This window comes from Mobula birostris, chromosome 10 (assembly GCF_030028105.1).
Source record: "Mobula birostris isolate sMobBir1 chromosome 10, sMobBir1.hap1, whole genome shotgun sequence".
In the NCBI taxonomy this organism is placed as follows: domain Eukaryota; kingdom Metazoa; phylum Chordata; class Chondrichthyes; order Myliobatiformes; family Myliobatidae; genus Mobula; species Mobula birostris.
The window spans coordinates 23,683,006-23,695,370 of NC_092379.1; the positions used below are offsets into that span (position 1 = coordinate 23,683,006).

The 12,365-nt window shown below is 41.7% G+C and overlaps 1 protein-coding gene across 2 annotated transcripts in view; it reads right to left on the reverse strand.

The window, feature by feature from the left end:
• LOC140203921 (T cell receptor alpha chain MC.7.G5-like) overlaps positions 1 to 10,038 on the reverse strand; it is a 109,583-nt gene extending 99,545 nt beyond the window's left edge. The window contains exon 1 of one of the 2 annotated variants that reach the window (XR_011887448.1): positions 10,020 to 10,038. Coding sequence is in view for 1 of the 2 variants with exons in the window: in XM_072270066.1 (XP_072126167.1) it covers positions 8,926 to 8,983 (58 nt within the window). In the remaining variant the exon portion in view is untranslated. Of the gene's footprint in view, positions 1 to 8,925; positions 8,993 to 10,019 lie in introns of those variants that run through there. The other variant, XM_072270066.1, reaches the window with a different exon arrangement.
• Positions 10,039 to 12,365: the final 2,327 nt, after the last annotated feature.

Below are 12,365 nucleotides of genomic sequence, written 5' to 3' on the forward strand. Positions count from 1 at the left end.
TATAATAGAATATCACGGAACCAAGTAATTCTGTCCATCGATTCCGCATAGAGCATCAAGTACCCAGGTCCATGGATCCTTCACTGAACCCATTTTATTCTCTCTGTAATCCTATCAATTCCTTATGATTACATATGCACACCAGGGAGAATTTACAGTGGCCAATTTATTTACCAACCTGCAAATCAGTAGGATATAGGAGGAAATTCACGCAGTCTTCGCGAGAACATTCAAACTCCATGCAGGTAGTATTGGAGGTTAGGATTGAAAGATGATAGCTGGAGTTGGACGGCACCACTTTGCCATCTGTGCTGTACTGTTATGTTCTCGTAAATTATTTCAAATTTAGTATAATTGCCTGCTGTATTCGTGTGCCCGAATGTCTTGCAAGACAGGAGAGAAGATTAAAAAATTAGAGGATAATATTTTTGAGACTTGCCTATCTCAAACACTTACTGACTGTCTCGGTTGCGCCGGTACGCCGCCGATATTTTAGATAATTGAAAGCCAGGGCAGCAGTTTGAACCAGTAGTTTAAGAACACATTCGATGTGTCCAGTTGAGGGCTTACTATTATAATAATTATTGATTGATAGTCAGCCTAGGAAATTTTCACATGAGAGAGAATAATTTGCGGGGATACAGGGGAAAGGTGAAAGAGTTAGATGAGATTGCTCTATCAGGAATGTCTCTGGGACTCCTAGCTTATATTGATGGCTCATTTACCTGCACAGATGCTGCCTGACTTGCTGAGTGCCTACAACTTCTGCATATTGAGCAGAATTTGCCTATTTGCGAATTGGACACTAAAAGCAGCACTGCAAATCATAAAACATCCTTGAAGGGTTTGGAATTCTGAACTAAGAGGAGAATACGCGAGTAACACGGAACAGATCAGGTTTTCGAAGTAAACCGTTAATACAGAAGTGTCTCTTTCCCTACCTTCCGTCTGACCTGTTGATTATGTTCAGATTTTATCTATTTGTTACGAGAGCAAGGACATTAACGAACATTGTTTTGATACACTTACTGGGCGTCACGGTTAACTTGGTCCCCGATCCGAATGTCAGCTTGTTCGCATTGGCCCCAGTATTCACACAGTGCCAACTGGCAGTACAAAATGCTCTGGAACTGTATTGATCTGTAGACGACGGGTTGACTCCAGTTTCTTTCACGGGCTTTTTTAAATTTTCACGCGACATACCGTTTTTGACATAATGATAGCTACCTGTATCATGAAACGAAGTGGGCAGAGAAAGCAACCATACTAATGCCATGTCGCCGTTTTATCCAAGGAACGTTTTGAAGGAACGAGGAGTCAAATGAATAACGATTCTCGGTTCAGTCATCTAAATCAGGAATGTGCTTAATGTAACTCATCAGAAGCAGTGGTGCCTCAGGGGAGTTCCGTTCATTAACTTCGTTTGTGTGTACATAATTACCATTAGTCAACAATGAAATGTCTGGACAGCATAAGGGATGTGCAGTTTTGGTCCCCTAATCTGAGGAAAGCCATCCTTGCCATAGAGGGAGTACAAAGAAGCTTCACCAGATTGATTCCTGGGATGGCAGGACTTTCATATGATGAAAGACTGGATCAACTAGGCTTATACTCGTTGGAATTTAGAAGATTGAGGGGGGATCTTATTGAAACGTATAAAATCCTGAAGGGATTGGACAGGCTAGATGCAGGAAGATTGTTCCCGATGTTGGGGAATTCCAGAACGAGGGGTCACAGTTTGAGGATAAAGGGGAAGCCTTTTAGGACCGAGATTAGGAAAAACTTCACACAGAGAGTGGTGAATCTGTGGAATTCTCTGCCACAGGAAACAGTTGAGGCCAGTTCATTGGCTATATTTAAGAGGGAGTTAGATATGGCCCTTGAGGCTAAAGGGATCAGGGGTATGGAGGGAAGGCTGGCACAGGGTTCTGAGTTGGATGATTAACCATGATCATACTGAATGGCGGTGCAGGCTCGAAGGGCCGAATGGCCTACTCCTGCACCAATTTTCGATGTTTTCTATGTTTCTATAACACATATTAATAGTTCAATTTGTGATATATTTATTGGACATTGTTTGTATTCTCCCCTATGAGCAGTTAAGAGCACAGGACCAATTAACGCTCCTACATTTCGGAGCTGAAGAGGTTATCTTGGTACAGAGATTTGTTGAACTTTTAAATAAGTTAATGGAGTCACCGAAAGATGCATGCTGACAGCCAAACAACTATTTGACAACGATCCACATCAGTACCATTGTATTCTATCCAGATACCCAAAAAACTTCTCTCCCTCCTGCTCCAGATTTGACCACGTACCCACCCACCAGTGCCAAATTCCAGTGACGAAATAAACCCTTCCCCAAACTCGCAGGTCTGTGTAACGTGGATGGAACCAGAGGACCCGAAGCAATCCCACACTGTCAGAAGGAGAACGCTCAAGCTCCATGCACAGACAGAAAACAGCGGAGGTTGGAGTAGAGGCTGCAGTTCCGATATCTGCGTTATGTTGCCGCACAATAAAGGGATTTAGTTTAAAGATAAAAATTTGGCAGGAGTTAATACACACATTGTCGACACTTTGCTATCAATTGACAATCGCTGTTGACGCTTTCATAAATATATTGCCCTACTTACTGAGTTCTACCCTCAGCTTGGATCCGACGCCAAATATTAACGGCGTTCCTGGTGCTGTATTCACACATAGTTCAACTCCATCACAAAAACGTTTTGCAGTCAGACCTAACTCTGAAACTATCTTCTTCTGCCTTACTAAATTGTCCACCAGATGGAAACTTGCCATCTCCTTACTGGTCGACTTTCAACAGTGTTTTCTCCTCTCCACTATTTGTGGGAATCTCTGTCATTCGACACATGTTCCCAATAAAATCCTTTATGTTTCATTGAAGTCTTTATTTCTTTCAGAATTATAATAGAATATTACGCAGCCACATAATTCTGTCCATCGATTCCGCATAGAGCCCAGATACATTGATCCTTCACTGAACCCATTTTATTCTCTCTGCAATCCTATCAATTCCGCCGGATTACACGTGTAAACCGGGGAGAATTTTCATGTACAGTGGCCAATTAACTTCCCAACCTGCAAATCTGTAGGCTGTGGGAGGATTTTCACGCAGTCTTCGCGAGAACGTGCAAGCTCCATGCAGTTAGCATTGGAGGTTAGGATTGAAAATTGATATCTGGAGCTGGACGGCACCAGCTCTGTGTGATGCGCCACTGTGCCATCTGTGCTGTACTGTTATGTTCTCGTAAATTATTTCAACTTAAGTATAATTGCCTGTGGCATTCTTGCGCCCGAATGTCTTGCAGGACAGGAAAGCAGTTTTACAAATTAGAGGATAATATTTTGAGACTTGCCTATCTCAAATACTTACTGGCTGTCACGGTTACGCCGGTACGTGGCCAATATTATAGATCATTGAAATCCGGAGCAACCGTTTGAACTAGTTGCTTAATGTGGTGTCGAGTTGAGGGTTTACCATTATAATTATTGATTGATAGTCAGCCTTACAATTATAATTATTGATTGATTGAATGTCTTGCATATGAGAGAGAATAAGTTGAAGGATACAGGAAAAAGGGGAAGTGTCAGATGAGATTGCTGTATCGTGAACGGTTATGGGACTCCTAGCTTATATTGATGTCTCATTTACCTCCACAGATGCTGCCTGATTTGCTGAGTGCCTACATCTAATGCGCATTGAACAAAATTTGTCTGTTTACAAATTGGACACTAAAACCAGCACTACAAACCGTAAAACGTCCTTGAAGAGTTTGGAAATCTGAACTAAGGAGGGAATAGGCGGATAACACGGAACAAGTCGGGTTTTCGAACTGAACCGTTAATACAGAAGAGTCTTTTTCCATACTTTCTGTCTGACCTGTTGATTAGGTCAGATATTATCTTTTTGTTACGAGTGCAAGGACATTAACGAGGGTTATTTTGAAATACTTACTGGGCGTCACGGTTAACTTGGTCCCTGATCCGAATATCAGTTTGTCTGCACCGCCACCAACATTCACACAGTGCCAACCGGCAATACAAAATGACCTTGGTCTATATTGATCTGTAGAGGATGGGTTGACTCCAATTTCTTTCACGTGCTACATTAATTTTTCACGCGTCCTAACGTTTTTGACATAATGATAGCTACCTGTATTATGAAACTGCACCATTGAAGGAACGAGGAGTTATATTAATCACGATTTTGGTTTAATCATTTAAATTATGATTAGCATTGTGCTTCATATAACTCCTCAGTAGCAGTGGTGCCTGAAGGAAGTCCTGTTCATTAACCTCGCTTTAGTGTACATAATAATTATTAGTCGGCAATGAAATGCCTGGGCAGCATTATGAGCATAATAGGCATTACTGGTTTACTTTGTGATATGCTTCTTCGATACTGTTCGTATTTTCCTCTACAAGCAGTTAAGAGCACAGAACCAATTATAGTTCCTGCAGTTCGGAGCTCAAGAGGTTATCTTGGTACAGAGGTTTGTTGGTTGAACATTTAAATACGTTAATGGAATGACTGAAAGATGCATACTGACAACCAAACACGACCCACAACAGTACTATTGTATTCTCCCCACATGCCCATCACATTCTGTTCCCTCCCGCTCCAGATTTGACCACATACCCACCGGCCAGTGCCAAATTCCAGTGACGAACTAAACCCTTCCCTAAACTCGCAGGCCTTTGTAACGTGGATGGAACCAGACATCCCGAAGCAATCCCACACTATCAGAAGGAGAACGCTCAAGCTCCAAACAGACAGAAAACAGCGGCGGTTACAGTCGAGACTGCAGTTTCGGTATCTGAGTTATGTGGCCGCACAATAAAGGGATTTAGTTTAAAGATACAATTTCCGCAGGAGTTAATAAATACGTTGTCGACACTTTTGCTTTCAACTGGCAATCGCTGTTAAAGCTTTCATAAGAATATTGCCTTACTTGCTGAGTTCTACTGTCAGCTTGGTTCCGACGCCAAATATCAACGGCATCCCTGCTGCTATATTCGCACAATATCCAGCAAAAAAAAACCTTTTGCAGTCAGACCTGACTCTGAAACTATTTTCTGCCTTACTAAATTGTCTCACCAGTTCGAAACCCGCCATCTTCTTCCTGGCCTGTTTTCAACTCTACTTTCTTCCCTCCACATTTTTGGGAAAATCTTAATTCCTTTTTAGAATTATAACCGAATATCGTGGAACTACATTATGCTGTCCATCGATTCCGCATAGAGCATCAAGTACCCAAGTGCACTGATCTTTCATTAAAACCATTTTATTCTCTCTATAATCCCTTCAATTCCGCCCGGTCACACTTACTGTCTACCAAATTTATTCTGTTTCATTCTGCAAATACTAGCTTTCGTTGCATGGCTTCATAATCACACGATAGACTGAATTTTACAGGGATCCACCATATTACTTGAAGTGCTACGATGTCCATTACTAGCTTATTATCGTTAGTTTTGATTTATGCAATATCTAGCAACTGGCATTTTGCTGACTTTGGTGCGGTGGTAGGAGAAGAAAGTATTTACTCGATGTCATATTGAATTTAGTCACTATGGCAAATATGAGCTATTTAGATCCTGCTGCCTTTGCACACCAATAAATGTCCAAGCAAACGCTCGCCCGCTGACTGTTATTCCGCACGTATCCTAACGGGAGCCGCATGCTCCACGGAGGGCAATGCACTTGATGGAATCACCATCTTATGATCATCCCTGACTATGAAATAATAGAAAGTTATGTCTCATAAATTTCATTTCGTCTGCACTGTTTAACAAATAAGACGTAGCCAACTGTGATTCTGCGATTGGAATCATCTTGGTCCTTCTTTCGAACATTTGGACCATATTTGGTCTTGCCAAACCGGGGCATAACATCTTACAAATGCATTCAATCAGCGAGAAAGATTTTCAAGCAACAAAGACATTTGCGAATGCAGAAAGAAATTAATCCCGTTGTCGTGGAAGTCTGGGGTTCTGTACTCCATTGACCCTAGTTCAATTCTAACATCCGAAGCAGCTTGTTTTAAGTTTACATGTTTGTTCTGTGAACATGAGACTATCCTGCAGATGCTCTAGCTTCCATCCGTTTCCCAATGACACGTTGGTAGAATAAGAAGCTGCTATAAATTGCCCCGCAGTGTAAGTAATGGCAAGGAATAAACAAGGGCATGTGTATGAAAGGCAGAATATGTTGCTAGGACATAGGGAAATAGGGAGTTGAGGAATGAGAGTGATTGTGTTGCTCCATTGGGAATGGACGCGTGCCCAGAGTCATTTATCTATGTCTTTATCAGTAGAATTATGCACTCACAGGATAGCCGAAGTCGGAGACGCCTTTGACAAATAGAGATAGCGTCTCTGTTAGTTAATTAAGCATGGATGCGATTGATTTATTAATATTAGTTGACATGGGGCAAAGGCGGGTACTGGGCATTATGTCCTGGGAGATATAAGTTATCCTTCTGTGGTTATGTTCTGTTTCTATATTAGCTCAGCTAATGGAAACACACTTACCTGGTACCACGATTATGCGGGTTCCTTCTCCAAATATTAACTTTCCTTGCGTGCCTCCATAATCACACAGTAGACTATGCCTTAACAAAAACCCATTGTACTCAATCGCATTATTTGAGGTGGGGCAATGCGCTATCTACCTATTATTACTGTATCCCGTTACTTTTGATCAACACACTATTTCACTCTCTACTCTGGCATGTTGTAGTTTTGAATATATAGTAGCTTTGAGCAAGAATTAAAGCCGGATGGACGTTTTATCATGATGTCAGATAAATTACGAAGCTGCTGTACAACATACTAATTAAAAGGGATATATTGAAAAAAAAAACACGACTATAATTCCCTAGGTCCTGTGATATTCATTCATTCACTATTTTAGCCCTTTCTTTAGCAGAATTGTCATAGAAGATTACAAGTCCGCTTTATTTAAGATTGCTAAAAAAATACAACTTTCATGCCCGTCAATTGTACATAAGGACATGCATGTTAAGGAACTTACTGGTTATCACAGTTAGTTTCGTTCCTGGACCGAATATCAACTTTTCAGAGCTTCCAACATCTTCCACACAGTGACACTCACCTGTACAATAACTCACTCGTTCCAATGAGCAATGGTGAAGGGGGTTAAGTACAAAATTGTGACAGCTGTACAGCGAACCGGTGAAGTGTATGCCCAATTGAGACTGGCCGATACCATCACAGGACGAGAAGGCTATTCGGACCATTAATTGAATTTTGACTCCAAGAGCAAGAACAATATTAGAAGCACACAACTTACTTTATTATGGTTAAGTCCTTCATATTTTTCCACTTACTCGCTAAATTTCTCTCTTTAACCTGAACACAGACGTCTTCTCTTGATTCTCTTGTCCCTTTCTTACACGAAATAGTGGTTTACAATTTATATTTCAGCATGTGAGAGAAACACAGATTACCCCTAGGGTACCTCCAAGGACCGCAACAGGGACTAGCGAAGTGTACACAGGTAGAATCAACAAGTGTGAAGAGAAAAATGTCAAATGGAGGGGGGATGAGTGTTAGACTTGATCTCCTTATACAATGAAACTGTCTTTTATTCTAATATGAAGAAGCTAGAAAAGCGACAGAGAATAAATCAGCTGCTCGATTTTACAAATAGGCAGATTCCTTCCCCCAACCCAGTCTGAAGAGTTTTCATTGATAACCCCAGAGTCGATTTTGCAAAGGAAACCCATGGAGCTCAGCAGTTTTATTTCGCAGCTCAACAAAGTCCTTTCTTTCCTACCACACAACACGCACATTTGCTCTCTAAGTTTAAGCCAATTTCGCGGCGACAGCTGATTCTAAGCCTTTCTGCTTGCCTCAAAGATTTGCAGCGACTGCCAGGAAGAGGATCAATGAATCTTTTTGAGCCACAGTTTCCACTGGAAGCTGACGTGATGTCAGTTAACATTTGAAGGAGAGCTGCAGACACCATGCAGACATCCCTGGCCAAAACTATTGCTTAAAAGTGTCTCGCGAACTATGCCCAGGTATTGCAAAACATTCACATCCCAGGAAAAGGACAACAGATTCGTGTTACGCATCTCGACTTATGTTGCTACACAGCTATCTTACATAATCTCATCGCATCAACGCTTCTTTGCCTTTTATTTTCCTGTCCGTAACTCCAATGAATTACACTCGAGCAACCCGTTTCAATCCTTTGCCGAGCTAAGATTCCCATTCAAATTACTCTCAACCTTCCCTCCTACAAAATTAGAATCCCCTTCCTACCAGATAAAGGTAATCTCCCGGAAGTGGTACTGTACATTGTTCTAATTATTTCTCAAACAAAACATCTAACTATAACGCGATAGCACTATCCTTTAGTAGTTTACTAACTCGGAGCGTTAGAGGGACGGGTTCAGTCATCAACTCCACACAGAACGTATTCAACACTAACTATGTGCAGTTTACTCGTTCTCCCCGGTTTTCTCTCGGGTGCTCTATTTTCCCCAACATTCCGAAGACATGCAGCAGAATAATTGCAAATTACCCCTTGATGCAATTAACTATCGAAGCGGAGGTGACAGAGTTCGAAAAAAAAACATGACGAATGAGATAGGACTGATAGGGTAGCACCACTTAGAGCCACATGCATCTCATGGGCTGAACGACCAGCTTTCGTTTCTCGTGTGTCCACTGATTATTTCCAGATATATAAATACAACTTCAAGTTTCGGTGAAATCTCGGTCTGACTGCAATGGATCCCCATTTGTAAAATCTTGGACCTTTAGGCAGTACAGCCAATCGTGCCGCAATCGTGCCTTACGTCTCTGTATTTAATGAGGAATGCTGTAATCCGGCTGCAGAGCTAGTGTCGCGGAGATGGAAGTACTTACTTGGTATCACAATGAGTTTAGTTCCAGATCCAAACAGAAACTTCTCTAACCCTGCCATAGTCACACAGCGAGAAACATACGGGCAAAAACTACTCCCGCCCTCTCACCGCACACAACACGCGGGTGCAACGCTATCAGGGGGTGAACGACGAAATCTAGAGTCGGGAGCTTGATAGAATAGAGGACTGTTGTCCAATAATAATGATCTTAGAATGATAGAAACTTGCACTAAAGAAGAATGGCCTTCGTTCTACTTTGTTTAAACCAAATAAAGCACCTTAACCGATTGTGATTCTGTGAATGTTAGCCATCTATTCCATTGTTCTAAACCTGGGACTAAAGCACTTTAAAGATGCGGGATATGAAATGCTCATTCAATTACTTTTCAAATGCAAAGAAAATTACTTGCTGTTCTTGATGCCAGCAACCTTTCCTCCCCCACCCAGTTTGTAGTCCCTCTTCCCATCGTTTCCCACAACTCTCTGGGAAAATTATTCCTGCTATTTGTCTGAATTCCACCCCCGCCGCCTCTGTTGCTGACTTCCAACTGGAGTTAACTGAAGAATTTTTTTTTCCAGTGATTTGTGTCGCATTCACAGAAGTGCATCGCTGGCTTACACAACACACACAAAAATGCTGGAGGATCTGATGAAGTGAGATAATGTCTATGGAGGAACATGAACCGTTGACGTTTCGGCCAGAGACCTTTCATTATCATCGCCTCATTGGCACAGAAATAGGCCATCCGCTGCACTGAGTTCACCGCAACCATAAATGAGAAATTTAAACTAAACCCATTTATTCTCCATTTAGTCCTTTCAACATACATCTCCCTGATATTAGTTCCCATGTGTGTTAAAGGCAATTTACAATGGCCAATACACCTGCTCGTAGGATAGCAGGAGCACTAGAATGAGCACAACACAGTCAGAATGAGTAAGTTCAAACCCAACAGACAGAAAGCACCGAAAATCAGATTGCGGAAGCAACCAGGCAGCACCGGGACTATTAGCTACTGTTTAGGATTTTGATTCGAGTTGGAAACCCGGTATAGATTCGTTTCTGCGGACGCTATAAGACACCAGGAGACTTACCTGGGGTCACGATCGGACGAGTTCCTGCTCCAGAATTGAGTTTGCTCCATGTCTCGTAGTCCACACAGTTAAAGATTCCTCAAGAAAAAAAACACTGCCCGTTCCTCCTCGAGTGCTTGCATGACAGATCTACGTTGTCTGGATGGGTATAGGCCATTTTTAATCCATATTGAAGCTTTTTATTTGAGCTTGAGATGATAAATGCCAGCCATAGATAGAACCTCTGAGCTCTTGCAAATGTTATTTGGATCAGTTCAGTATTGTTTTCATCAATGAAGTCATTTATTTCAGGATCGGAAACAACCTGGGCCATTTACATGTCAATCTCCGTGATGCATTATGGTTTATAAACTGTCCTAGAATGACAAAACTATGTTTGCTATACATAATTCTTTAAATGTGTGTAAGACTTTTGCGCAATACTGTATATGGACGGAAAATAAGAAGAGAGTCATTCATACTTATTGGAAGTCGCCAGAGCCAGATCTCGACAGCCTACTCCAGACTCCCAACACATCAAATGTCCCTTAGGACAAAGTCCCCATCACCAGAAAATCTCTGCCAGCTGTTAAGTTGACAGAGCAATTTTTTGTGACCCCCTCCCCCCTTCCCTTCATCACTCCCATCTTTTGTTTCTTTTAAACACTGGATAAAGTTATCTGCAAAAGTTTAACTACTGGTTATCGTTAATGATGATAATAACAGTACAAGTAATAACAACATGAATAATAGGATAAACAAGCTAGGACAACTTCCTAAATAAATATAGCCGTTCCAAATAGATATACCATACAGAGATCAATGTGACAAATAGCTGAACTACGCTGAATGAAAAGTGGAAATTGTAAGACAGTGGAACATGAACAGGGTATACGTTGCCCCAATAGTAATATCTACAACAAGTACCATCCCAAAGTCACTACACAACGGCATTAAACAATTAAGCCAACAGACCAATATTTGTGTAAATCTCCTGAGAACAACAATGCTAAAAACTGCTAGAACAGTCCAAAAGTTCCTTGCAATTGAAAAATGAGTATGCCTGGTTATGCCCGTACTTAAGTTTTTATCAGTTTGAGCACAGAAAAAAATATAATGATCATAACAATTATATAATAACAATATAAATTACAATGATAAAAATATAAAATACCGGAAATGGTCAGCGGAGCCTACAGCGACTGCAGAGAGAGAAAAACGACATTATTCTTTTTGGTCGATAACGCTTCATTTGAGCTCAGAAATGTTAATTTTATTTTCCTGTTTTCTTAGTGGGCAGCACAGTTCAACGGCTTCGCAGGAAGTAGAACTACCGTCTCGCAGGTCAGCATACTCCTATCCTCTGCCCTTCACTGCCTGTGTGGAGATGGCACGTTCTCTCCGGCGTGCTACAGTTCACCCCGCGCAGCCTGAAGACGTGCGGCTGGAGGGTTAATTGTCCACTGTAAATTGCCCGCATTGTGGAGATGAGGGGTCGATCGTGGGAAGAACTGAGAAACGGGATTAATGTAGAGTTAGTGCAACAATGGCGCTTAATGGTCGGTGCAGACCTGATGGGTTGAAGCCTCTGTTTCCCTGAAGAGTCACTCTATGACTTTATCGATGGCCTTTTTTGTTTTGTCCTATTTGTGGCTTCTACGGATACTTGCAACTCCAGATTATTTCTTATGCTGATGACCTAAACTGCCTGCTGTGCTTATCTGAAACTCATTTGGAACAACTTCTATATTAAAAAAAAAGATTCTGCACTACCACCTGGACATTCACCCGGACTCCATTTTTGAAGCTTGGAACTCTCTGCCTGTGTCATTCGGTCTCGAGACTGACAGAGATAGAAAGCTACGAGGATCTATCAATGTCCACAATTGACCGAAATCAACTACCAACTTTTGTTTCAAAACTCCGCTGTACCGAGCAACGTTAGACTTTATACAGAACGTTAATATTTGAGTACTGACTGAGTTCTATGTGCAACTTGGTGCCACCGGCGAAGGGTATCCTATACGACCCTGTATCACCACCCACTGAGCGTTGAAGCACACTGCAAAAACTAAGGCCAGCGCAGAGTTTCCACAACGTAGCAGTGCTTTAGCAGGTAGTGCTGTTGCCTCCCAGCTACCGTGAACTGGGTTCGTCAACAACTTCTGCTGGGGGATTGCGCATTCTTCGTCTGATGGCGTTCGGGAGTCCCGCGCTTTTTCTGCTCTGATATCAAAGTTTACTGGTCCTATCAACAAAACTTTAGAAATGACTGTAAAATACCTCACCAGCCCTTCGCTGGAATCTTAGACTATATTGTCCAAAATAATTGAAAATATTTATCCAGTGTAACTGGATCTTTCGCTC